Below are 26,507 nucleotides of genomic sequence, written 5' to 3'. Positions count from 1 at the left end.
CGGTGGCGCCCGCGAGCCTCCCAAAGCCTGAGCGTCACGTCTTCTCATACTTCTCCCGCCCCACCCGCGCCGGGGCGCAGAACGAACCGCACCCCCGGCCTTCCCCGGCGGGACAGCGGAGAGCGTGCCTCGGCATCCCAGCAGGCAAGGGAACGGCTGCAGCTGCGTCCGGCCCGCGCGGGAGGTGCGGCCGGCTGCAGGCTGCCCTGGCTGCAAGCTCCTCCTCCTGCCGATCCAGCCTTTTCCCACCCAGCCTCCACCCCTCCTCGGCTCGGCGCTGCAAATCCTAGGCTTCCCTGGGAGCGGCGGCGGGAGTAGCTAAGGCGGTCGGAGAAGCGCCGCCGTCCGTCCGCACGGATCACCCGGGCAGCAGCGGCGGCGGCGCCAGCTTAGCCCCGGAGGTGCCGCGGGGCCCAGCGCGCCCCTGCGAGGCTAGGATAGAGGCGGGGCTGCAGCTGGGCAAGGGGGAAGAAAGTGAGCGCGTGTGCGTTGTGTGCGTGCGAGAGTGTAGGGGGCGACAGGCTCGAATTAGGGCGGTGGAGAGGGCAGGGGAACCGGGCTGCGGCTCCCCAGTGCCTCCTCGAGCGGCACCCGCTTCCCGGCGCCCCTCACCATGGACCTGCGCGGAGTCGGGATGTGCCTTGGCCGCAGCGCGCGGGTGGCTGCCCGGCCCTTGGGGTGCGCGGGCGCGCGCGCGGAGATGGCGAGGTAGGATGGCCGTCCAGCGCGACCCCTGCCGCCCCAACCCAGCGGCCCCTGGGCGGTGCAGCTGACTCGCTGGAGCGCACAGGGGTGTGGGCGGAGGCGGCCCCGCAGCGCCCGCGTCTTCGGGAGTCGCTTTGCCTTTTCCACCCACTCACACCTGCCGCCGCGCGGATACCATGTCGAAAGCGGCTGGAGGCGCATCGGCGGCGGAAAGTTGTCCTCCAACCTCTGCCGGCCCGTCTGCGGCCGCTGCCGTGGAGGACCTGTCCAAAGTGTCGGACGAGGAGCTGCTGCAGTGGAGCAAGGAGGAGCTGATCCGTTGCCTGCGGCGCGCGGAGGCCGAGAAGGTGAGCGCGATGCTGGACCACAGCAACCTCATCCGGGAGGTCAACCGCCGCCTGCAGCTGCACCTCGGCGAGATACGAGGGCTCAAGGTGAGCGCTGAGCTCTGCAGGGCGGGGAGCTGGGCGCCCCGGGGAGGTGGGGCCAGACGACTTTCCCTCCTTCCGTCAACAGGTAGTGCTCCCCTTTCTCCCTTGTCTGCACCCCCCGCTCCCCTTCCCCAGCCCTTTGGAAACTTTTCCAAACTTCGGAGACATTCGGTTCCCTCCTCTTCTCCATATGGGGCGCGCTAGCGTCGAGCTCGGTGGTCCTTTGTGGCCCCAGGAGCGTGCTCCAAGGATGTCGAAAGGCTGGGAGGTCAGCGATGGGCGCGCGGAATCTTTAATTTCCCAGGAAACCTGGAAAATCGGTGCTTTGGGGAGCCAAGTTACAGCCAGGCAGGAAAAAAACAAAAACGAGCGAAAGGTTGAGTCCAGAGCGTCTTCGCCCTTGGGGATCAGGGATATGATAACGTTGCTCTGGCGCCACGACTTCTCCATGGGGCAAAAGGTGAAGAAAGGGACAGGGGAGAGGGGCTGACGGGGCGCCCAGGGTGAAGCCCGGCGCCATCCCTGGAGCTGGGCTATGTCTCATCTTGCAGAGAAGCTTACCTCTGCCTTCCCGTTCTGTTTTCTACCTGTTCCGATGCTTTCCTTCTCCTCGAGTTAGACTGGCATCATCTGGGGTTGCCCGACCGTACCATTTGCCCCCCATTTGATTGTAAGTTCACCTAGCCTGGGGTGAAGGGCAGAGGGACTCAATGCGGGAAGCACAGGGATTTGAAAAGGCAGCTCAAGTATCAGCCAACGATGCTTTCCCTTTCTTTGCTATTAGGGGAAAGAAAAGAACAAAAGAAAAGCAAAACAGTAACGCCGCAAACCCCCACCAAGTTTCTTTTCTCCTGGAAGCCTCTGAGTGTGCCTGCAGCGTGCCCGCCCCAGTGGCTGCCGCAGATGAGTGGTGGGGAACCGCCCTGCCCCTGTGTACCACAAACTTCCTTTCCTCACTGCTTGCGCTGGTGCCTCCTGGTATTCCTTCCTCTCATTGTTCTTCTTTTGTTTATAGGAAGCCAGACACAAACGAAATCACTGAAGGAACCTGGGGAGCAAATACCCGCAGGCACATGCTGTTCTTGTCCGCTTTCCACTCCCACCCTGCTTCTCAGGCCCTAGACGCTTACCGCATACCGAATTTCCTCGGCGGTCCAGCTGTAGGATTCTGGGGCAAAGGGGAATGGGAAGGGTAGAAGGCAAGATGCTCACCTGGGTGGTGGGCCCGCTCCAGGTGGAGATGGCCCTGCCCTGAGGCTCCAGCTGACTGTCATATGGTCCCTAGAGTGGGTGCAGTTGGGAGAATCTCAGTTAGGAAAACCCCAAGGCTTAATCTCTCTTTTGGTTCAATTCATTACTAATGGACTATTTATTAAGTACTAGACTCTTGGGGGATTAGAGGCAGGCCAGGCTAGTGGGGAGCTCATCTCAGAGGTGGATTTGCATCTACAGTAGAATCCTCATTTGGCCAGGAGGGTGAGCTTGGGTAATTAATTTCTCAGAGCTTCATTTTACTCATTAATAAAATGCAAATCATAGTAACCATCGCCTTGGGGGTTGTGACAATAAATTATGATAATGTAGGCAAAGGTTTAATTCTGGACTTGTCTGCAAAAATGGTGGTTATTGTCCTCAGGTGACGATGCATAGGTGTATGTATATGCATCTTCCGGATCAGTCCCAGTTTCCTAGGCAAAGCCGGACCCAAGTATAGTTCACGATCCTCCAATTTCATCTTCTATGGCTTGACCTATAATATGACTTGGAAGAGTTTGTAATTAATTTCCTAGAGATTTTGATAGTATGGAACATTGACATAAGTGCTTAGAAATACTTGAAAGTTCTTTTCGTTTGTGTGGACTGTGTGTGTAAGTCTATGTGTAAGTGGTGTGGGGAATGGGGGACCTGGTCTTGATTCCAGTAACCTCATTTAGAGGAATACCTGTATGGCCAGTTAAGAGCAGCTATTATACCTCAAGTAGTCTCCCTTGTGGCTGGAATTTGTGACCAGTCCACCAAGTTCAGAAATGACGGGGGCAGGTTACTGCTATCTGACACAGCCTCTACTCCTCATCCACATCATCCCGCCTCCCCCCGCCCCCCCAGGGCTGTGAAAGCCCAGTCAAGGGGCCAGCCATCTTCCTTCCCTTCTTCATCTCGGCTCAGAGCTTCCATAGACACCATCATGATCCATAAATGTCATTGACTAAATAAGTAATAGTACATTTATTTTCACTTAATTGGAAGGAAGGGAATTTATTTTTTGCCCTCTGTTGGTTTGGGACTCAGCTGAAGACTAAAGTTTGGAGTAATTAAGGCCATAACACTTTGCTTTCTTTTTTTTTTTTAATGTCTCTTTCTTTGAGCTGCCTTTGAAATTGCATCTCAATATTTTGAAGGCTACTAGGTGGTACTGTGGCTGTGGACATGGGGAGATGGAAGCAACATTCTCATCCTTTGAGTGGCCTATGACTAAGTCCAAGCATTGGCTTGGTAGTTCAGGGTGGAGCAGTGGAAAGTGAAAGGTTTGGGGCCCTGATGATTTGGGTAGCATGGGCAAATAACTCACCTTTTTGAGCTTTTGTTTTATTTCATCTGCTAAATGGGTATATTATTTCTGAATGAAGTTTGATGAAGATTAAATGATACACAGATAAAGAAATCCAGTGAGGTTCAATAGCTTTCTTAAGGTCACACAGATATGAAATGATACAAGTAAGCTGATTTTTTTTTCTTTTGGCTGATTGACATTCTCTGGTTGGGATGCATCTTCCTAAAAGGGGTTCGAGAAAGGAGATTCTGGTTAGGGTGCTGATGTTGAAAGGGATGAATTCCTGAGAACCACGTTCCTGCTCTCTGAACATATACCAGCACTCAACACGGCTCTGGCCTAGAATTTTGGCAAGGGAGGTTGGGGGCAACTGAATCTCTATGGATTTATCTCCAGCACATTAATTTTCCTCCTCGCTCTCCAACACACTAATTCCCCATGCTGCAATGATGGAAAAACAACAAAATAACTCTTTAACCTCAGTTACAGTACTTGAGGGGTTTCCCTGATGGGGCAGTGGCAAAGAATCTACCTGCCTGTGTAGAAGATGCGGGTTCAGTTGCTGAGTTGGGAAGATACCCTGGCAACCCACTCCAGTGTTCTTGCCTGGAAGATACCGTGGACAGAGGAGTCTGGCGGGCTACAGTTCATGGGGTCACAAGAAGGTTGGACATGACTCAGTGACTGAGCACATGCACACACATATGCGGTACTTGAGAGCCCTCTGTATGAAATTTGGGATGATGTGAATTTCAAGTGATTATACATTTAGCCTTTTAAAAAGCCCACTTTAGACAAATGGGTAACATGTAGTGGCCTGTTGCAATGTTAAAAAAAAAAAATACTGTTTTGAAAAAGACAACCCAAGTCTTAAAGTGACAGATTTGAAAAAACTATCTCACAAGATTATCATCAAGCTGGTTGCTTAGCTATTCATTACAAGGCAAAGGAAATGGCTAAAAATTGGAGAGTACATAATATTTGCAAGAACCCAGGTGGCACTAGTGGTAAGAACCCACCTGCCAATGCAGGAGACATAAGAGATGCAGGTTTGATCCCTAGGTTGGGCAGATCCCCTGGAGGAGGGTATGGCAACCCACTCCAGTATTCTTGCCTAGAAAATACCATGGACAGAGGAGTCTGATGGGCTACAGTCCATGGGCTCGCAAAGAGTCAGACACAGCTGATACGACTTAGCACGCATGCAATGAAAAAAAGGAATAGTGAATAAATGAAATAAATGAAAAAAGGGATACTGATAAAACTGATTGAGGCAATACCTATCCCTTCAACCTCAACTAGAATTCTGGCATTTGAGCAACACAGGTGTGAATCGCTCAGGTCCACTTTTTTAGGGATATTTTTTCTAGTAAATACTGCAGGGCTATGATCTGCCATTGGTTGAATCCGTGATTGTGGATCTGGTGTGTATAGGGCCGACTATAAGTTGCATGGCTTTTCAACTTGGCCAGATGTCAGCACACCTAGCCCCCAGCTTGTTCAGGGGTCACATGTATATATTTCCCTCCATTTGGGAAGCAGCCCATGGTGGCACAAGTCCTGTTTACTTCCCAGTTCTGGAGAAAACAGGAATAGTTGTAGGACAGTCAAAAGGTAGTATTTTCACATGGGGATTCAGATGAAGAAGAACGTGACTTGAACTTTCTGTGAGATACCAGAATTAAGCTAAATGTGCAAGAATTTTTGAAGCTGAGAAAGATTGATTTTGTTTAGCATTATTTTCTCAGAATATCCACAGCTTCTGATTTTCCATAAAGCACCCGTGTCAACGGATAATTTATTCTCTTATTATTATAGGCTCCAACACAGCAGGAGCTAGCAGAAAACAATAAGAAGCCTTTTGTCAGTAGCTAGAGCTGTGTCTTGTTTGGATCACTTGCCTAGGGCTTTAAAGGGTCAGTTGCTCCATCAACACCTATTAAGCTTTCACTGTGTGCAGTGCACCAAGTCAGATGAATCAAATATGCAAAGAAAGACATTGAAATAGATTCTTGCCCTCCAGAAGCCATCTACATTAAAAAAGAAAAAAAAAAATGATGCCCAATGAATGAGTGCTCTAGGGAGTGCTTCTTACCGGCATTGAGCAGTGAGTAGAAATTCATTCATTCATTCTTTCAGACCTGGTGCTCCTGCATACCTGGTGCTCTTCTAGGGCTGGTGGAGTCTTAGAAGTGCAAGCTCTCCGCTTTGGCAAATTCACAGACCGGACAAGGTAGTTTTTTCTAGTTGCAAAGTTAGACCTAATCAGGGTTCCTAGTTGGCTGGTTCAGAATTAAAGGGGGCTAAAGGTAGAAAGGCAGGAGAAAGCCTTTCAGGCCTGGTCCAAGGGTTTCTTCGTTTTCCCTGGCAAAGGGGAGGTGATGGAGGCAGGAGAGATGTCAGCTGCAGGGAGAGTGTTTGAAGATCAGTCTGGCAGGGAGAGCTTGAGTTGGAATGACTTAGGGAAGTTAAGGGCTGGGGCAGATCAAGGCTGGGAGGCCTGGGGATGCTTTTGGAGACAGCAAAAGGTCACACCTGATGCTTTTTGAGACACCTGAGGTCAGAGGTGGCACTGAGAAGCAGAAGAACTGGATGGGCATTAGACACAAGGAGACAGAGCCATTGGTAATGCTGGGAGCTAGAATCAAGTTGAAAACTAAGCTGCACTGATCCTCTTTCTCCTCAGGCCTTGAGAATCACTCCTGCCTTAGGCCTCATGACTGCCAGGAGGTGCCAGGCATGGTTGGCAGACGTTTTATGTTTACTTTCTAGTCAGTATCAAGGAAAGTGTTGAAATCAGTCTGAGTTTGAGAGAATCAGGTCCCCTCTCCGAGTGCCTCTAGTTCTGGATTGTCTGACAGTCACAAGACCAGAGGTTTTCAGGCTTTGTGAAGCAAGGGAAATCTTAGGTAGCTTCCCCCTTTTACCCTCTCCAAAGGATGGTGCTGCAAGAAACAGCTACCCCTTTTACTCTGTGTGAATGGAGACTAAATGGGGATTTCACAATTAATTCTGACCTTGATGTCAGGTATCCACAGTGGGGGTGCTGTGTGTGGGGTACACAGAGGTGAAAGGAATAGATGGGTCTCCATTCTCATGACTCTGGTCCTGTGAAGAAGGAGACTTGACCAATAGTCACACTCAACCATATGTGATTAGAAGTTGTAAAAAGCCCAACAGAGGGGACGTTGACGGGGTCCCGCATAGAAGAGGACTTCCTTTAGATTGAGTGAAAGTGGGAAGGGCTCATCTCTTGGGCCTGAGACCAGCCAGCATGGGTGGGGCTCAGTGCGTGATGGGGAGGAATGGTCTCACTTTGTCCACTGACTCCATGGGTAGCAGCCGTTATTATCTCCCTCTGCCTAGACTTACCTTGTAGCCTCCTAGCTGGTCTTCCAGCTTTCACCCTATCCTGTCTCCCTCACTTCAAGCCACTCCCTCCTTCCATCCCCCAGCAAACTCTTTTCTGCACAGAACACTGGTGATTCTTTATAGAATGAATCACATCATGTCAAACTTCGAGCCTCAGCTCATTAACAGTCCAGAATTTTCCTGTGGCCCACATTACCTAGCCCTGGCACCCACCTCGCCTCCCAGACCTCCTTCCTCACTTTGCCCCTCTTGCTCATTCTGCTTTAGGTCCACTGGCCTTGCTGCAGCTTGAGCCACACTTGTCTCAGAGTTTTTACACTGGCCTTTCTCTCTTTCAACAAATGTTTGCTCCTTGATTTCGCCCAGGTATTTGCTCAAATGTTTTCCTTCTCTGCAGAGGTGCCTTCTCTTTATAGATAGTATTTTTTCACCTGTTTTAGTCTTTTTCCCAGCACTTTTTACTATATGACGTTACGTTCTATACTTTTTGCTAATCTTTCCCACCAAATGAAAGCCATAGGAAGGTCAAGGTCCTTCAAGGTCAAGGTCCGCAGTCAATGTCCTTGTTGTGTCTGCTGATCTCTCCCTAGGACCTGGACTAATAATACCTTGCACATAATAGATGTTTACTAAATATTCATGAAGGAATCCCCATTCATGCTGGAGAAGTAGGCCAGTTAAGAGGACTCGGAGCCTTTTGAGACTTACAGGATTTTGTACTTTATCCTAAGGGCAGTGAGACCCTTTTAAGCGTTTGAAGCATGGGAGTGACAAGGTAAATTTCAGAGGTAGAGTTTAGGAGATCTGTTTGGCTTGCAAATGGGAGGTGAGGGAGAAGGAGGTGTCAGGCACAACTACAGATTCTTATGAAGAGAAACAGGATGGGTGGAGGTGGCATGTGCTCAGAGGTGTGATTTGGGGAGGGGACCCTGGATATAACACAAGAGCTTGAGTTTCCATGAGATGCCTGGGACACCTGTGGGGGTTGGGGGTGGCAATAAGGGGCTGGATGTGCAGGATTGAAGCGCCACCAGAGGGCAATTGTGCTGCTCCCTAGAGAGGGATCAGGGCTGCGCATCCCATGTCATGAGCTGAACACCAAGGCTGTGTTTCTTGTTTGCGGTGATGAAAAGTCTGTTGCTTCAGAGCTTTTAAGTCTTTCACAGGTCACAAGTAGCCATCTTTCTTCCTTGAAGATGAGGTAGGGACCCTTGCCTTTTTTTTTTTTTCTTTTTTACTGATTTCCTGTTAATGAACTGGCTGCTCCCTCAAGACTGACTGGATGACCTTGGACAGGTGAAGCTTTTCGAGGTCCAGTTTCCCATTCTGTAAAAGACCCATTATAACCATTATCCCCTGAGGGTTTGGTGAGAAGTCGATGAGATAATGCAAGTAAAACAGGGCAGGGAGCATAATCAATACCCATTATTTTTATTTTTATGTATAGCTATGTATCTTTAGCTTGCTCTCACCTTCTCACTTCCTCCCCTAACATCACAGAGAACTCACCCATTCCAGACTCCCAGGTCCCAGGAAGTCTGAGTCTGGTGCCCCGGCCCATACACGATTATTCCTCCCTTGAATGGCTGTGTGTCTCTTTTCAGGATATTAACCAGAAACTCCAGGAGGACAACCAGGAACTGAGGGACCTCTGCTGTTTCCTGGATGATGACCGGCAGAAGGGCAAGAGGGTGTCCCGGGAGTGGCAGAGACTGGGCCGGTATACAGCGGGGGTGATGCACAAGGAAGTGGCCTTATACCTGCAGAAGCTGAAGGAGCTGGAGGTGAAGCAGGAGGAGGTGGTGAAGGAGAACATGGAGCTCAAGGAGCTGTGTGTGCTGCTGGACGAGGAGAAGGGCACGGGCTGCGCGGGCAGCCGCTGCTCCATCGACAGCCAGGCCAGCCTGTGCCAGCTCTCCGCCACCACAGCACCCTACGTGCGGGACGTGGGCGACGGCAGCAGCACTTCGAGCACGGGCAGCACCGACAGCCCCGACCACAAGCACCACGCAAGCGGCGGCAGCCCTGAGCACCTGCAGAAACCCAGGGCGGAGGGCAGCCCGGAACACTCCAAGCACGGGAGTGCCAGCCCCGAGCATCTGCAGAAAGCTAGGGCCTCCGGGACCCCAGATCACCCCAAAGCTCTCAAAGGCCCCAGCCCCGAGCACCACAAACCCTTGTGCAAGGGCAGTCCAGAACAGCAGAGGCACCCACACGCAGGGAACAGCCCGGAAACGCTGCCCAAGCACGTGCTGAGCGGGAGCTCTGAACACTTCCCGAAGCACAAGCCCGGGGGCAGCCCTGAGCACACCAGGCACAGCGGAGGGAGCCCCGAGCATCTGCAGAAACACGCCCTCGGTGGGAGCCTGGAGCACCTCCCCAGGGTCAGGGGCACCAGCCCCGAGCACCTCAAACAGCATTTCGGAGGGAGCCCTGATCACAAACACGTGGGTGGAGGAGGAGGCGGCAGCGGCAGCGGCAGCAGCAGCAGGGAGGGCACCCTCCGAAGGCAGGCGCAAGAGGATGTGTCAGCCCATCACCGGAATGTCTACAGTGGCATGAACGGTGGGTCAGTACGTGCTGCGGAACTGGGGCAACTCTGTAGACAGTTAAGATGATGAAAGGCTTGCCGGCCACCTAAGAAAGTGCAGGTGCCAGCAGGCGCTGGCCTGGAGGTGGGTGGGGAAGGGCAGCATACATTTGCCCCCAGATTATGATGTGTGTTACTCCCCCTCCATTTGTCCTAGGTTTATGCATTTATCAGGTAGCCTGGAGAATGTTGGGGAGGAGGGGGCAGGGGAAGGAGAGGAAAACAATAATTCTGTGGGACCCTGAGTAGTTAGGGTGAGATCTTGGTCACTGAAGATAAAAATAGAACCAATATAAGATTTCTGTATCTTGAACATTTTCCTAGTTGCCTATAGTTTCTACAGGGCTCTACTGAGACAGGTGACCAAAGCTTTTTGAATCCAGTTAACAGCTTATGTGCAGGAAGAAATAAGTATTTATTATGAAAAACAACACTAAAAAAGAACTAGGACATCCTTAAATGGCATGAAACTGGGTTGCCACGTGCCTGTAAACATGCCTTACTTTACGCTGAGGATGTTTTGCATTGTGTTGGGGACTTTAACAGGAATCTGTGACTTTTCTTTCCATCTGGAGTGCGTCAAATGATTTCCTTCCCAGTTCAGTCAAAACCCACCCAATCCTCTCACCAAAGTTCCTCAAATGTATTCTGAGTAGCATGCTCTTTTACGTTGTGAGTTGTCTTTTTGGTTGTTTAAACGTTCCCTTTAAAATGTACAGATGTGTTTGGACATTCTTTTGCTTTCCAAAACTTAACAGCCACTACCTTTGCTGAAGCAGCCCTAAACCTGACTCCAAACCTTTTGGAAGAGGTTTAATTTTCTGCATCTTGGTTCTGAAACCACTTTGAACTCGAGAGAAAATAGTTTTCTGTTTAACAAAAAAAATCCTCACAGTTCTTTTATGTTACATGTGACCGAGTTAGAACTAAAACGACTGGTTTTATGAAGTGGAGTTTTTGCATCCAAAAAGTTTCAGTATCTGAGGTTTTTCACTTTATTTGAAAGCTGCCCCAGAGTCGGTGTGCAGTCAGCTCTGAGCAGTGGTCGAGGCCACCAATTTTAGCAATGACACAAAGGGGTAAATTTTCAATATTATACTTGGGGATTTACCTGTTGGATTTCATTTCATCCTAATCTCATAGTGCTGAAAATTGACTCCTGAAGCTTGGCTTCTAATACATCCAATATTTTAAGCACAGATTTGGAACTGGAAAGAGCAGGAAAGGGCGGATGCCGTTGCTTTCTCAGTTGTGTGTGCTGGGAGGTGGAAGCCAGGAGAAGCCAATTCACTGTTGTGTTGAGGCCACCGCCTAGCTGGCGGGGCTTTTACTTTGCTGATGGCACCCTCCCTTGCACTTGCTCTTTCTTGGGGAGGTGGAGGAGTGGCCTGATTGCAGGGCAGCCTCAGTTGTGTAGTTCTCGAAAGAGATGAAAGTCTTTTAAAAAGATATTTTGGTTGTGTTGCTGTCACAGATCTATGTATCATCAGCCATGAAACTTGACTTCGGGGGTAACGGGTTAATGGGAAGGTAAAGGTGATGACTTCCATTTCTTGATTATTTTTTAACTAGCATGACAAGTAAATGTGCACACTATTTTGAAGAAATTTTGTATCTTGAACCAAAATAAAGATTACTTAAGGGCAGGTGGTTCACTTACAAAACAATTCTTCTTGCAAAAGGACTCATTTAAATAAAGAACTTCTCTAATTAATGTATGATTTAACTTACCAGAAGGGATTTTAGGTGCAATTTTTAAGCAATTTGTGCAAAGTAAGGCCTGTCTCTAGACTGAGAGGACATTACATCATGGAATCTTATTGCCTGAGTTCAGACAAATTTCAAAGGAAAATTATTAAAAAGACTTTTTAAATTTAGTTAAAAATTTGATGTAACATAGATGTATTCTTTAGAATGAAACCATAGCTTCTTGTTTACTTCAGGTTTTCTCTTTCAAAAGTGACAAATCTTCTGACAGTTGATATCCTCACCAAAGTGCATTTGTAGTCCATTTGCATTGCATTTTTATTTCAGTAATTAATTGGAAAATGAAGAGGCGCGATGAGATGTTTATGGATCATCAGCCTGGAAACTTGGGCACTGGTAGCTTGTGTTTATCCTGCTGTTACAAATTAATTTTTTATATGGATGGTAAGACATGACTTTTCAAAGTTTTAAATCCCCACACACTTTAGTTGAATTACTGGCTTATAAACAGATAGGAATCAGGAGCGAGGTAAATCCCAAATTGCAAATTTGCTGAGTCATTTACAGAGTCCTTCAGTGTGGGGTTGGAGTGATGGGTGTTTTGGATGAGCATTTAAATGTTTTTGCTCGAACACAAAGCAGGTGAAAGTTGCGAGGGAGTCGTCTTGTGTGATTTGGCAGGTGTAGCGTCACTCCCGACTTACGGGTCTACTGGTAAGCCATCCCTAGTTGTGACGATTATACATCCAGATGGCTGTCAAAGTTTCCTGGGGTATCGAGATGGCAAAATTGCCCCTGGTTCAAAATCACTGCTTTCCAGCAGCGTTTTTCAGTTTGGCTGCAGGTTAAAATCACTGGGCTGACTTTGTAAAAACACTGATGCATGGACCCGACATTCTGATGAACATTGATTTGTTCTGGCACTGTCCTGTGGGCACATTGTAAAAAAGAACCCTTCAGGTGATTCTAATAAGCAGACCAGGTGGAAGCCCCTAGCCAAGGTGCATGGTTGTTGGATAAGATAGGTTGTTGTGAGTGAAGCTCTTAAACACCTAGGCAGCCTGGGAAGAAGGAAGTTCTTTCCTTTGTTGAACTCCAGAACTGAGAGGACTGATCACAGCAGCTACTGAAAACCTGCACCCCTCAAAACCCCAGCCTAAGGCTATCTTTGGGAATGTGGGTTGAAAATTTGAGTTTTTGGTGGGTGGGATTATTAGGTTAATTTGGGGAAGCTCTGACATACGAATCATTTAAGGCTACTTTTTAAAGCCTTCAAATTAAGATAAAGAAGCATGGGGGTTTCTAACTTATTTCCAGTGGATGCTTACAGTGCATGTAGATCACATGGGATCTGCCATCCTAATGGCTTTTTCCCACAAGAGAACCCTGCATTTCAGATCTCTCAGTTTATAGGTTTTACCTTGAGTTTTAAGATTGCTTCTGATTCTCTGTTGAGGTTACTAATGAGGAGATGAAAGATGCTGATAACACAAAAATGGCCTTGTCTGTTAGGAATGAGATAACCTGTGTGTGGAAGAGCCCAGCAGGGTTTCTCTGAAGCTAGGTTGACTGTGAGTTCAGTAGTGGTACATTACAGCATGAGTGGTCGCTCTCATTCCTCTTTTGTTTTTGCTTAGAAAAAGTCAGACCACCACTTATGAATGCATTGGACAATAGAAATTGACTGTCTCTTGGGAGAAAAATGTCAGCAGTTACAGTTACAGAAATACTACAGAACTGATTTTAAACTGAGGTTCTCTGACTATATTTTCTATTGTGTGAGCTAACACAAGAGGGTTAAAGACCTTGATAACAGTTTTTGATCTTCAGGCTTCAGTATGGTAATTTGGTAGCCTTATATACACTTTGATAGGACAGAAATTTTAAGAAATTTTGAAAAATATAATCGATTATACTCTACCTGTTTATTCAAAGCATGTTGCATTTATCATAAGAATAAATTTGTTTTAATGATATCGGTCAGTTCAGTTGCTCAGTCGTGTCCGACTCTTTTGTGACTCCATAGACCACAGCATGCCCGGCCTCCCTGTCCATCACCAACTCCCAGAGTCCACCCAAACCCATGTCCATCGAGTCGGTGATGCCATCCAACCATCTCATCCTCTGTTGTCCCCTTCTCCTCCTGCCCTCGATCTTTACTAGCATCAGAGTCTTTTCCAATGAGTCAGCTCTTTGCATCGGGTGGCCAAAGTATTGGAGTTTCAGCTTCAGCATCAGTCTTTCCAATGAACACCCAGGACTGACCTCCTTTAGGATGGACTAGTTGGATCTCCTTGCAGTCCAAGGGATTCTCAAAGAGTCTTCTCCAACACCACAGTTCAAAAGCATCAGTCCTTTGGTGCTCAGCTTTCTTTATAGTCCAACTCTCACATCCATACATGACCACTGGAAAACTATAGCTTTGACTAGACGGACCTTTGTTGGCAAAGTAATGTCTCTGCTTTTTAATATGCTGTCTATGTTGGTCATAACTTTCCTTCCAAGGAGTAAGCATCTTTTAATTTCATGGCTGCAGTCACCATCTTCAGTGATTTTGGGGCTCCCCAAAATAAAGTCTGACACTGTTTCCACTGTTTCCCCATCTGTTTCCCATGAAGTGATGGGACTGGATGCCATGATCTTCGTTTTCTGAATGTTGAGATTTAAGCCAACATTTCCACTCTCCTCTTTCACTTTCATCAAGAGGTGCTTTGTTTCTTCTTCACTTTCTGCCATAAGGGTGGTGTCATCTGCATATCTGAGGTTATTGATATTTCTCCCGGCAATCTTGATTCCTGCTTGTGCTTCCTCCAGCCCAGTGTTTCTCATAATGTTCTCTGCATATAAGTTAAATAAGCAGGGTGACAATATACAGCCTTGACATACTCCTTTTCCTATTTGGTACCAGTCTGTTGTTCCATGTCCAGTTCTCACTGTTGCTTCCTGACCTGCATACAGGTTTCTCAAGAGGCAGGTTGGGTGGTCTGGTATTCCCTTCTCTTTCAGAATTTTCCACAGTTTATTGTGATCCACACAGTCAAAGGCTTTGGCATAGTCAATAAAGCAGAAATCGATGTTTTTCTGGAACTCTGTTGCTTTTACGATAATCCAGCAGATATTGGTAATTTGATATCTGGTTCCTCTGCCTTTTCTAAAACCAGTTTGAACATCTGGAAGTTCATGGTTCACATATTGCTGAAGCCTGGCTTGGAGAATTTTAAGCATTATTTTACTAGCATGTTAGATGATTGCAATTGTGTGATAGTTTGAGCATTCTTTGGCATTGCCTTTCTTTGAGATTGGAATGAAAACTGACCTTTTCCAGTCCTGTGGCCACTGCTGAGTTTTCCAAATTTGCTGGCATATTGAGTACAGCACTTTCACAGCATCATCTTTCAGGATTTGAAATAGCTCAACTGAAATTCATCACGTCCACTAGCTTTGTTCTTAGTGATGCTTTCTAAGGCCCACTTGACTTCACATTCCAAGATGTCTGGCTCTAGGTGAGTGATCACACCATCGTGATTATCTGGGTCATGAAGATCTTTTTTGTACAGGTCTTCTGTGTATGCTTTCCAACTCTTCTTAATATCTTCTGCTTCTGTTAGGTCCCTGCCATTTCTATCCTTTATTGAGCCCGTCTTTGCATGAAAAGTTCTCTTGGTATCTCTAATTTTCTTGAAGAGATCTCTAGTCCTTCCCATTCTATTGTTTTCCTCTATTTCTTTGCATTGATCGCTTAGGAAGTCTTTCTTATCTCCTTGCTATTCTTTGGAACTCTGCATTCAAATGGGTATATCTTTCCTTTTCTCCTTTGCTTTTTGCTTCTCTTCTTTTCACAGCTATTTGTAAGGCCTCCCCAGACAGCCATTTTGCTTTTTAGCATTTCTTTTTCTTGGGGGTGGTCTTGATCCCTGTCTCCTGTACAGTGTCAGGAACCTCCATCCATAGTTCATCAGGCACTCTGTCTATCAGATCTAGTCCCTTAAGTCTATCTACACTTTCACTGTATAGTCATAAGGGATTTGATTTAGGTCATACCTTAATGGTCTAGTGGTTTTCTCCACTTTCTTCAATTTCAGTCTGAATTTGGCAATAAGGAGTTCACGATCCGAGCCACAGTCAGCTCCTGGTTTTGTTTTTGCTGGATGTATAGAGCTTCTCCATCTTTGGCTGCAAAGAATATAATCAGTCTGATTTCGGTGTCGACCATCTGGTGATTTCCATGTGTAGAGTTTTCTCTTGTGTTGTTGGAAGAGGGTGTTTGGTATGACCAGTGCATTCTCTTGGCAGAACTCTGTTAGTCTTTGCCCTGCTTCATTCTGTACTCCAAGGCCAAATTTGCCCGTTACTCCAGGTGTTTCTTCGTGCTTTATCATTTCAGTCCCCTATAATGAAAAGGACATCTTTTTTGGGTGTTAGTTCTATTTGATGACATAGAATGCTTAATATTGGAAACATAGTTTAAGATATTGCAAAATATCTGAGGGGCAAACTATTATTGGAAAACCTAGATGACTTACAGAGGTAATTTCTAGTAGAATGTAAGGTTTTCAGCTGAACTGGCAATAATAGCACAAAGCTATAAACACTCTTGAAATCTTGGGGACCGTTTTAATCTTCTAAAGAGATTATCCTTATCATCTATATGCTCTGTGTGTATGTATGTATGTATGTATATATATTTCAGTAACTTTAATATTATGTCTAAATAATGCCTGCCATTCGGCTGATTGATTCTGTTTAGCATACACCTTCAATTGCATTTAGGTTCAGTCACATAAGCTGTGAAGCTGAAGACGAATTACTTTCAGCTGATCATGGTTTTGCTTTTTAGACCTAGTTGAAATCAATTAAACATTTGTAGTTTGGGGTCCATTGCAACTTTTCAGAAGATATCCACAGTAGGGTAATACCCTTGAGTTAGTAATGCTTTCATCTTTTTAACTGAAATGATTCAGAAAAAGCCTAACTTACAACAAAATTCTGGTGACTATTCCATTTCATCTGAGAAGTCATTTTCACAAGTGTCAAATGAATAAGACAGTGATTGCTGTAAGGCTCTACATTTACTCATAGTAATGATAGAGTATTCTGGAGACGCCAGTGTGGGGATCATATTAGTTAAGCTCCAACTGTTTAAAATTAAGAATGTGAAGGCAAACCTTGCAAAAACTGAAAAAAAAAAAAAAGTTTTGCTTGTATAGCACCAATGGGCTAGTGTGTGCTGAAGTCTCCTGGAGGAGGGCATGGGAACCCACTCCAGTATTCTTGCCTGGAGAATCTCATGGACTGAGGAGCCTGTGTGTCTCCAGAGGTGGCCGTAGTCAATAGGGTCGAAGAGTCAGGCTTGACTGAAACAACTTAGCATGTACACATGTGCTGAAGTCTATGGCCCTAGACTCTGAAATTTCCCGTTTTAGCCACTGGTGATATTTAGAAACTCTGAAGCTGGATAGAGCTGTGAGTCCCTATGTTAGATGGCTCTTCTTTATTTTTTTTCCAATATCTACTTTTAATAGAATTTCAGTTACTCTAGTAGCAGCATGGTGTCAGCAGTATTCCTTGCTGCTCTTACCTGGCCTGATTTTAACTCATTCCCTCGCTATTCCTAAATTCTGCTCTGCTCTAAGGGTCGTCATACCTTGGGGAAATGGATGACCACACTGATAAGAAAGAACTGTGTTGAAAACAAGAGTAAGTGACCTTGAAGTATCCTCTGTGAGTAAAGTGCACAGGCTTTAGTGCACGATCCATGTGTCATGCATTTATCAATTATTTGGGCTGAAAAAGTAAGTTTTTGCTTGTTTTCTGGGTCTTGACTGTTTTTCAGATAATTGAAGTGTTTCTTTAATACAGGGGTCCCCCTACCTTTCAAAAATTTGCTCTACTGAAGACCTACCTTAGTACCTGTTTTTGCTAACTTAAATCTAAAGAGGCTATTCAATTTTATGGAAAAGTAAAAAGCAAAAATACCTTTCAGGGTTGGTTTGGCACTGAGCCTCTGGAGACCCAGTGGACACCCCAGTGGTGAGGGCGGCACCACCAAGCTCCTTCCCCAGGAAGCACACTCAGCATCAGGCCACCGTAGCTTTGCACTGTGTCTGTGAGCATCTGTGCTTTATCTCGATTGGCTTTGTACATCTGTTAGCAAGATGTGTCTGAGGCAATTGCTGCTTCACTTTACGCCATTTCAGCTTACAAACAGTTTCATAGGAACGCTCATTTTTTTCTGATAGCAGGAGAACCTGTTAGCAACTCAGCAATTTTTGCTCCTTCGGTACTACAGAACAACCAGGTTGCTCTTACTACTACTTTAATGCATAGTGTTTATGACATGCTTTGTGAACATTTGAAGAAAAACACTTATTTTGAACTGGATCCTGGGAAATATTAAAAGTTTCATTTTATGAAATGGGCTGATTCTTCAAGAGTTCTAGGAAATTTGTGATTCAACATCAAGAGTAGGCCATGGGTCACTTGAGAAATCAGATGTGTGAAATCTCAGCTCTAATTTCTATGTCTCTAATCTGCAAGAGAGTGAGGTTCAAGTTACTGCTGCTTCTGCCATAAATTGCCTTCTCTTTTAGAGTGCCATTTGAGAGTTTCCAATAGAAAGAGTGGCTGCTCTTTCAGAGAGGGGAGATCCTTGAGCAGCAGAGTGGCAGAAGAGGTGTTTAGAGAGGAGAAAAGAGCAGAAGAATAGCAGCTTGTTTCTTTGTCCTTAAAAAGGCAATACTGATTTGTCCTCCTTCAGGAAAGACAATGGCTAAATTATTCACACCATTGAGTTGTTTACAGTTTTCATGTCCCAAAGAGTTAAGTGTATTACAGCGCTAACATACTTGAATCATTATGGAAGGGTGCACAAAGTCTTGGGAGTTCGTCTTAGCCCTGGTTTGAAATTAGGCACATCCCTGATGGCTCAGAGGTTAAAGTTTCTGCCCTCAACGCGGGAGACCCGGGTTCGATCCCTGGGTCGGGAAGATCCCCTGGAGAAGGAAATGGCAACCCACTCCAGTATTCTTGCCTGGAGAATTCCATGGACAGAGGAGCCTGGCGGGCTACAGTCTATGGGGTCGCAAAGAGTCGGACACGACTGAGCAACTTCACTTCACTTCAATTAGAAATAGATGAAAGTATGGGGAGTAATATTTTTTAGTGTTTTCCTTCTTCAGATCCTTAGTTTTTTAGGCCCCTCATGGGCTTTTCTATGAGACAGGATATGTAAAGGAGAAAGGTTGGGTTTGATGATTGCTCTAAGTTTATATTTCAATTATTTGCTTTTCTCTCTCTCATGTGCACACTGCATTGAGTGGTCTTATATGCTTTTTTAAAAATTTTTATTTTTACTTTATTTTACTTTACAATACTGTATTGGTTTTGCCGTACTTTGACATGAATCCATCAAACATTAAATGCTTTGAATTTGAAAATACTGAATGACTCCTTCCATTTTCAGCTACATAAAGGAAAGTGACTACTTACATTTTAAAATCTCACAGACAAGATAATTATATAACCATTTTTGCTTGCTGCTGTAGTTGAGGGATAGAATGTTTTGGTTACCTTTTGATGACCAAAATTTTGAAGATGGTTTCTGATTCCTGGGTTGGTTTCTCTAGTCAGACATGTTCATTGCTATGTTAAACTCAGAATTTTGTCTTCTAGTCTTGATTATAAAGGAAACTGAAAGGCCCTCTCATCTTTCTTCCAATTATTGAGGGGGGCATCTTTTGGCTTTTAGGGGTGACCCTGATCTGGCTGATGTGCAGCTGCAGCTTCCTGAGTGTCCATAATTGCCTCCTGTTTTAGAAACGTTAAGTGTGAATTGCATTTGGGAGCATAGATGTGTTTGTACATATTTATTTTATTTGGTTAATTGAGAATGTCTATTTCACTGCTAAACAATTAGGACACTATCTGATAACACTTGGAGCTGTAAATTCAGTTCAGTCGCTCAGTCATGTCCGACTCTTTGCAACCACATGGACTGCGGCACGCTACCAGGCTTCCCTGTCCATCAGCAACTCCCGGGGCTTGCTCAAACTCATGTCCATCAAGTCAGTTGAGCTCCAACTTGATGGAGCTATAAAGTCCTCTCCATTTCATGCACTTCTGATTGAGAAAATTGACTTTCAGAGATGTTCAGTGAGTTGTTCAAGGCCAATTGCGAGTTAGTAGAGAACTAGAATCCTGTTGACTCCAGGGCAAAGCATAACTTTTATAAAGGTATTTAATCTTCCAGACTTTGAAGGTGCTTGATGTAAGGGTAGTGTTAACAAAGATGCTAAATAGAATAGGAAACCAGTCTTCCTGTATTCCTGTTGGAAATTCCAGAAAACCAGCGAATTGTGATGAGTGAGTGAGACAGGGCAGATGTCAGTAGACTTGGGCCTAGAGAAGTTGCAGAGGAGACCTGGAGATGCAGGAGGGGAGCTGGGATCGCTTGCCCCTGCTTCAGTTAGATGGGGTGAACTGTTCACAGCTGGGTGAACAAGTCTTGAAATGCATCCCTAGTAGAAGGAATATTCCTGCTCTTTTCTTGAGAGACCAACGGCTTTCTTGCTCTTCTTCCTCACACATGGACTCATCCCACCCCAGGACCACATTCCTTCAGATCAATAGTCTTGTGAAGATGGGCTGACGTTAGTCCTGTCCTCACACATCTGATGGTCTTCACAGCCAATGGGCTTTGTCTGGAGAAGTGTCAGCTTCTGGACCACAAGAAACACAAGGAAAGACCAGGAGCAAGGGGTTAGACCAGATGGCAACACCAACTGCTCTCAAGGAATTGTGTTTTTAATAACTTTGCGTACTGCAAACAAAACTAATTAAGCCTGTTTTTCTGATTTATGCTACTGTCGGCAGAAGTAAAGTACACTTTCATTACACTTTTGATGTCATTTAAAAGGTCAGAATATCTGAGTTGCAAATTTCTGTTTCAAGCAGCCTGGTCTGTTGAACTACTTTTGAGAATTCAAATTAACTGTGCTTATTAATTCAGCATCTTTTCAATTTTTCCCAAACTGCAAGTGCCAGTTCACCTATTCACCTAAACAGTGTAATATAACACTGAAAGACAAGTCACTTAGTTGTATCTGTAGGTGATGGATTCCTAGTGAATCACAGGAAAGTGATGTAAAAGTCAACTTACAGGAAAGAAGGGGAGAGAGTGAAATTACTGGACAAAGGCTGAGGGAGGGGGGTGCCTTGAGGAATGTCAAAAGATCTACCTATTTGGTGGTGACCCTTGTTGCTAATGGGCAGCAGTCTTATGTGATTGGCAAGGCCAGCTGCCTCACTGTTACAGGACCCAACCAGAACTGACCTGGTTATGGAGCTGTATGGGAGGGCAGGGGGACTGGCTGAATTTAGCCATTTATTGTATATAAAGGGCACTTTGGAAGAGAATACATTTATGATTATGATCAATTAGAGGTCTAGAAATAAGCATTATTCAGGTGGTTTGTCATGAATCAACTTCCTCATTGTAGTGATTTTCATGAGAAACCATTAGGAATCAAGGAACAGGCTTGAAAATTGCTTGATTTTATAGTGTTCCTTTAGCTCTTAAATGGAGAGCAGTACTTAATCCTTCTTACTCTTATACTATATGCCATATGGTTTTCACCCTAAACTGCTTTTGACTTTTTCTTGTTGCAATCTCAAAATTGTCTACTTTGGGTTTTATTGGCCTAGCACATAAATCTATCTGTAATGGAAACATTGTTCTTGGTAGAGTCTGACTAGCCATGTATACAGTGGGCATTTATTTAAAAAAGAGAGCTAGGTTACTACTATTATACTTATTCACAAAACATAGCTAGTTATTTTTACATTTGTAGGTATTGGTGGAATTTCACATTTTAAAGGAATATGCAGATCAGTTCAGTTCAGTCGCACAGTTGTGTCAGACTCCTCGTGACCCCATGGACTGCAGCACGCCAGGCCTCCATGTCCATCACCAGCTCCCAGAGTTCACCCAAACTCATGTCCATTGAGTTGGTGATGCCATCCTCTGTCATCCCCTTCTCCTCCCACCTTCAGTCTTTCCCAGCCTCAGGGTCTTTCCAAATGAGTCAGTTCTTCACATCAGGTGGCCAAAATATTAGAGCTTCAGCTTCAGCATCAGTCCTTCCAATGAATATTCAGGACTGGATTTCCTTTAGGATGGACTGGTTGGATCTCCTTGCTGTCCAAGGGAATCTCAAGAGTCTTCTCCAACACCACAGTTCAAAACCATCAATTCTTTAGCGCTCAGCTTCTTTATACTCCAACTCTCGCATCCATACATGACTACTGGAAAAAACATAGTTTTGACTAGATCAACCTTTTTTGGCAAAGTAATGTCTCTGCTTATTGAAAAGCTGTCTAGGTCAGTCATAACTCTTCTACTAAGGAGCAAGTGTCTTTTAATTTCATGGCTGCAATCACCATCTGCAGTGATTTTGGAGCCCTCCAAAATAAAGTCTATCACTGTTTCCACTGTTTCCCCATTTATTTACCAGGAAGTGATGGGACCAGATGCCATGACCTTCATTTTCTGAATGTTGAGTTTTAAGCCAACTTTTTCACTCTCCTCTTTTACTTTCATCAAGAGGCTCTTTAGTTCTTCTAACTTTCTGCCATAAGAGTGGTGTCATCTGCATATCTGAGGTTATTGATATTTCTCCTGGCAATTTTAATTCCAGCTTGTACTTCATCCAGCCCAGTGTTTCTCATTGTGTACTCTGCATAGACGTTAAATAAGCAGGGTGACAATATATAGCCTTGACCTACACCTTTCGCAATTTGGAACCAGTCTGTTGTTCCATGTTCAGTTCTAACTTGCTTCTTGGCCTGCATACAGATTTCTCAAGAGGCAGGTCAGGTGGTCTGGTATGCCCATCTCTTTCAGAATTTTCCACAGTTTATTATGATCCACACAGTCAGAGGCTTTGGCATAATCAATAATGTGAAGTCTAGTGAGCCTTAGGAAGCATCACTATGAACAAAGCTTGTGGAGGTGATGGAATTCCAGTAGAGCTGTTTCAAATCCTAAAAGATGGTGATGTGAAAGTGCTGCACTCACTATGTCAGCAAATCTGGAAACTGCAGCATTGGCCACAGGACTGGAAAAGGTCAGTTTTCATTCCAATCCCAAAGAAAGGCAACGCCAAAGAAGGCTCAAACTACTGCAGAATTGCACTCATCTCAGACACTAGTAAAGTAATGCTCAAAATTCTTCAAGCCAGCCTTCAACAGTACATTATCTCCACCACAGTTTGGCCTCAGATCAAATAACAAGGAGGGAACACAGCCCTGCCCTCCAACAGAAATTTGGATTAAAGATATACTGCGCATGGCCTCGCCCATCAGAACAAGACCCAGTTTCCCCCTCAATCAGTCTCTCCCATCAGGAAGCTTCCATAAGCCTCTTATCCTTCTCCATCAGAGGGCAGACAGACTGAAAATCACAATCACAGAAAATTAACGAATCTAATCACGTGGACCACAGCCTTATCTAACTTAATGAAACTACATGCCATGCCATGTAGGGCCATACAAGACAGACAGGTCATAGTGGAGAGTTCTGACAAAACGTGGTCCACTGGAGAAGGGAATGGCAAGCCGCTTCAGTATTCTTGCCTTGAGAACCCCATGAACAGTATGAAAAGGCAAAAAAATAGGATACTAAAAGATGAACTCCCCAGGTCAGTTGTGCCCAATATGCTACTGGAGATCAGTGGAGAAATAACTCCAGAAAGAATGAAGACATGGAACCAAAGCAAAAACACCCAGTTGTGGATGTGACTGGTAATGGAAGTAAAGTCCGATGCTGTAAAGAGCAAATTTGCACAGAAACCTGGAATGTTAGGTTCATAAATCAAGGCATGACGTTCACAGTTCATGTGCTGTTGATGGCTGGCTTGGAGAATTTTGAGCATTACTTTACTAGCGTGTGAGATGTGGGGTATCTCCTCACAGTTGCCCCAGCACCATGTGGCTCCAGCCATCCTTAAACTGGCATATGGTACACTGGCTTTATAACTTACAATGAAGCAGTCTTATAAACTTCCTTTAAGTGGTATTTATTTAAAACATATGTCAAAACAGCTAAAACTTATACATTTATTCATGGAGTTAAAGTGTGATACCCTAACTTCATAAAAGGAGATCTGGGTATAAACTGGCTTTGCCACTTTCAATGTCGCACTTTGCTGTACGACCTTTAGCACACCACCCACTTCAGTGGGCAAGATAATTTATCTCTCAGATAAGGGGCTTGCAATACATTTTTTCTAAGTCAGAAGTCTCAGAATTTGGATTTTATAGATGTATAAAACCTGAGAATAAACCAAGAATTGCCAACTTTCTATGTTTGTTAGGTAAGAACTGCTATAAAACGATCATCTATTAACACCATCTGTCACAAAAGATCATTTGAACATTTAGAAACAAAAGATACTATTTACTAAAGTGTAGGTTTTTTCCCTCACATTGTACTGATAACATCTCTACATCTCTGCTAAACTTTTTTTGGGAATAGTAACAACATATAGCCTGGCTTTCAGATTCTGCGATGCAATGTGAAGCACATGTCTAGCGCCCAGCATGTTTGTGGACTTTATTTTTATCTCAGTCATCATAGAAAATCTAGTTTCAACAGCTTGACATGTTGATAAGCGCAGAACCCCACAATGTTGATTTCACTTAGGCAGAGTCTAGGTGAACTGATGGAAACCGGGAAGTACAGCCCATGTACCACTTCCAGCTTCTTGCTCCTCTTACAAGGACGGGACGACTAGAGACGCATCGACTTGAGGGCCTGACCTGCTTGGACTGGGGGCTCCTCTCTGTGCATGTGAGCCCATCTGCCTTCTCCAGAGTTTGTGCAGCTGGGTCTGGGCTCCTCACAGTGCAGTCAGGATGTTACCCTTGAGGGCTTCTGTGCTCAAGTGGAAGGTTCACTGTGTATGGCACCACCTGAGAACTGTGGCACTAAATCCTGCCCTGCGTCTCTGCGCCTTGTCAGGAGCTTGTTGGGTTTGCAGCATTCACCCAGCAATGTCCAAATAGACCCAGTCTCTTTAGGCATGGTGACAGTAATGATTGAATACCTCATGAGTGAACAGGGAGCTCTATAGGCCATAGCGAAGGTGTCTTGGGATTTGCAGCATCCTGGAGTTTGATGTAAGATTTCTTTTCTTTGGGTGGTCTTAGGTGGTAGGCTGCAACTGGGTTGGCCATGGGTGAAAAATGCATTCTGGGTCAAGATTCTTATTTCCCTGTGGCTTAGTGGGACAGTGCTCTGGAAAATCAGAGTGGAGGAATTTATTTTCTGCTCCTTTGTAAACCAGATTTCCTCAAATCTCTTTGCCACCTTTGTACCAAATGGAAGAGGATGGTTTAATCAACTCAAGATCAAAAGAGAATAAGCCAGTGGTGATGCAGTGTTGCCATACTGTTCATATGTTTTTGTTATGTCCCATCTAGCCAGATGTTGGTCACCTTTTCCTGGAACCTTGAGGTGAAAGAGGAGCCATTCTTTCCAGCGTTTAGCACTTTAATCCTATAACTTCACAGCTGGAGCTTGGACTACTTTGGAGGGAGACTCTTTGATGAAACTGAGTGGGTACCATGAACTGAAGGGAAAGGCAAAGTTTCATTGTAAAGCTTTCCTTGGCTTATCAGCCAGGCACATGTTCTAAGCAGTATTGGGGTAACAGATTTATTACAACAAATTAAAGGCTAACCACAGCATGTCCTAAGATAAACAGCATAGCCAAACAAACATAAATGACAGTTGGGAGAATCACGAGCTGGTAAAAGACTCAAGGGTGTGGGTGGGAGCAGAAAGCCAAACTCTGCTCATGTTTCACTTGCTTTGTGTAAGTATCTCCACTGTCTCATGTGTAGATGAGAGATGATTGAAAATGACACATGTATGAAGGTGGCTCAGTGGTGTTGGACTCTTTGCAACTTCATGTACTGTAGCCTGCCAGGCTCCTCTGTCCTTGGGATTTTCCAGGCAAGAATACTGGCGTGGTTGCTGTTTTCTTCTTGACGGAATCTTATCTACCCAGGGATCGAACCTGGGCTTCCCACACTATAGGCAGACTCTTTACTGTCTGAGGACACGGGTATAAACACAAGTATTCAACAAGTGTTTGTATGCTCCGTGTGGGTGCAGCCTGGTGATACATCCTTTATGAGGGGGAGCAGAAGAGTGAGCCACATGCCCTTCATACTAGGAATTAGCCATCCACCTTGTCCATGGGAGGAGGTGTGTGATTATGAGCCAAGTGGACAGAGTGAACTCTGGGTGCTGTGGGCCCCTGTGAGCCTGAGCGCTGGTTCACATTCTGTCACGTCAGTGCTGGCTGCTCAGGGAGCCCTGTTGTCAGGCTGGGTCTTAGGAGGAGTTGAATTTGAATTCACTGGCAGGTGGGTTGAGGATGTTTGGAAGAGACTATGTGAACCAGAAATGCACAAACAGTATTAACCACGAGGGTGGGAGCAGGTCTGTGCTGGATATCTTTGTTAGGTGATGCTGCAAAGTGGGTAGAGGCTAGATTACAAGAGGGTATTGCTTTTCAATATTGTTTCCTAGTAGACATTAACTTCTCATACCAGGAGGAAAGTAAAATGTTTTCCATTGTTGGGACCTTTTGATTAAATGAAATAGACCAGAAAAGCTAGTTCATTAGCATTAAAAAAAATCCCTTGTTAGGATTTTTATAACTCAGTTTAATTTCTTTGTTTCTTTTCTTTAGGATTCTTGGAGGAAAAAATTTTTAGTGATCAGTGCTTGAGGGCTTTATGTACCCAAATTTATGCTACCATTTAATCCTCTTCCATTAGTTTTTCTAGCAAAGGCTATGCTGAGTTACAGTTCTTTTTTAGTGGGCAAGTTTTACAATTAGGGTCATCTGCTAAGAAAACCCATCTTTCTGACTAGTATCTTTTCAGTCAGTAATAAAGATGTGATAAGGTTTTGGGGAAAATATAGCCTCATTCTCCAGAAGGCAGACATACACTGCTAGGTGCAAATCAATAAATTAATTCTGTTAAAACAATAAAGTGAGAAAAATATTCTTGGAACCTGTTGACCTTTGGGTTGGTGTAATGTAAAATTAACCTAATTTAACCTTTATGTTTCATTCAT

At 44.9% G+C, this 26,507-nt stretch overlaps 1 protein-coding gene across 6 annotated transcripts in view; it reads left to right on the top strand.

The window, feature by feature from the left end:
* The first annotated feature begins 268 nt into the window (after positions 1-268).
* CCDC85A (coiled-coil domain containing 85A) overlaps positions 269-26,507 on the top strand; it is a 220,455-nt gene continuing 194,216 nt past the window's right edge. For all 6 annotated transcript variants that reach the window (XM_060412168.1, XM_027966811.3, XM_027966810.3 and 3 more), the window contains exons 1-2: positions 269-1,139; positions 8,664-9,624. In XM_060412168.1, the coding sequence (XP_060268151.1) occupies positions 882-1,139; positions 8,664-9,624 (1,219 nt within the window). In that variant the 5' untranslated portion in view covers positions 269-881. The remainder of the gene's footprint in view (positions 1,140-8,663; positions 9,625-26,507) is intronic.

Source organism: Ovis aries, chromosome 3 (genome assembly GCF_016772045.2).
Source record: "Ovis aries strain OAR_USU_Benz2616 breed Rambouillet chromosome 3, ARS-UI_Ramb_v3.0, whole genome shotgun sequence".
NCBI classification, from domain to species: Eukaryota; Metazoa; Chordata; class Mammalia; order Artiodactyla; family Bovidae; genus Ovis; species Ovis aries.
The sequence above is the reverse complement of the archived record's forward strand: the minus strand, read 5'-3'. Positions and strand labels throughout refer to the sequence as shown.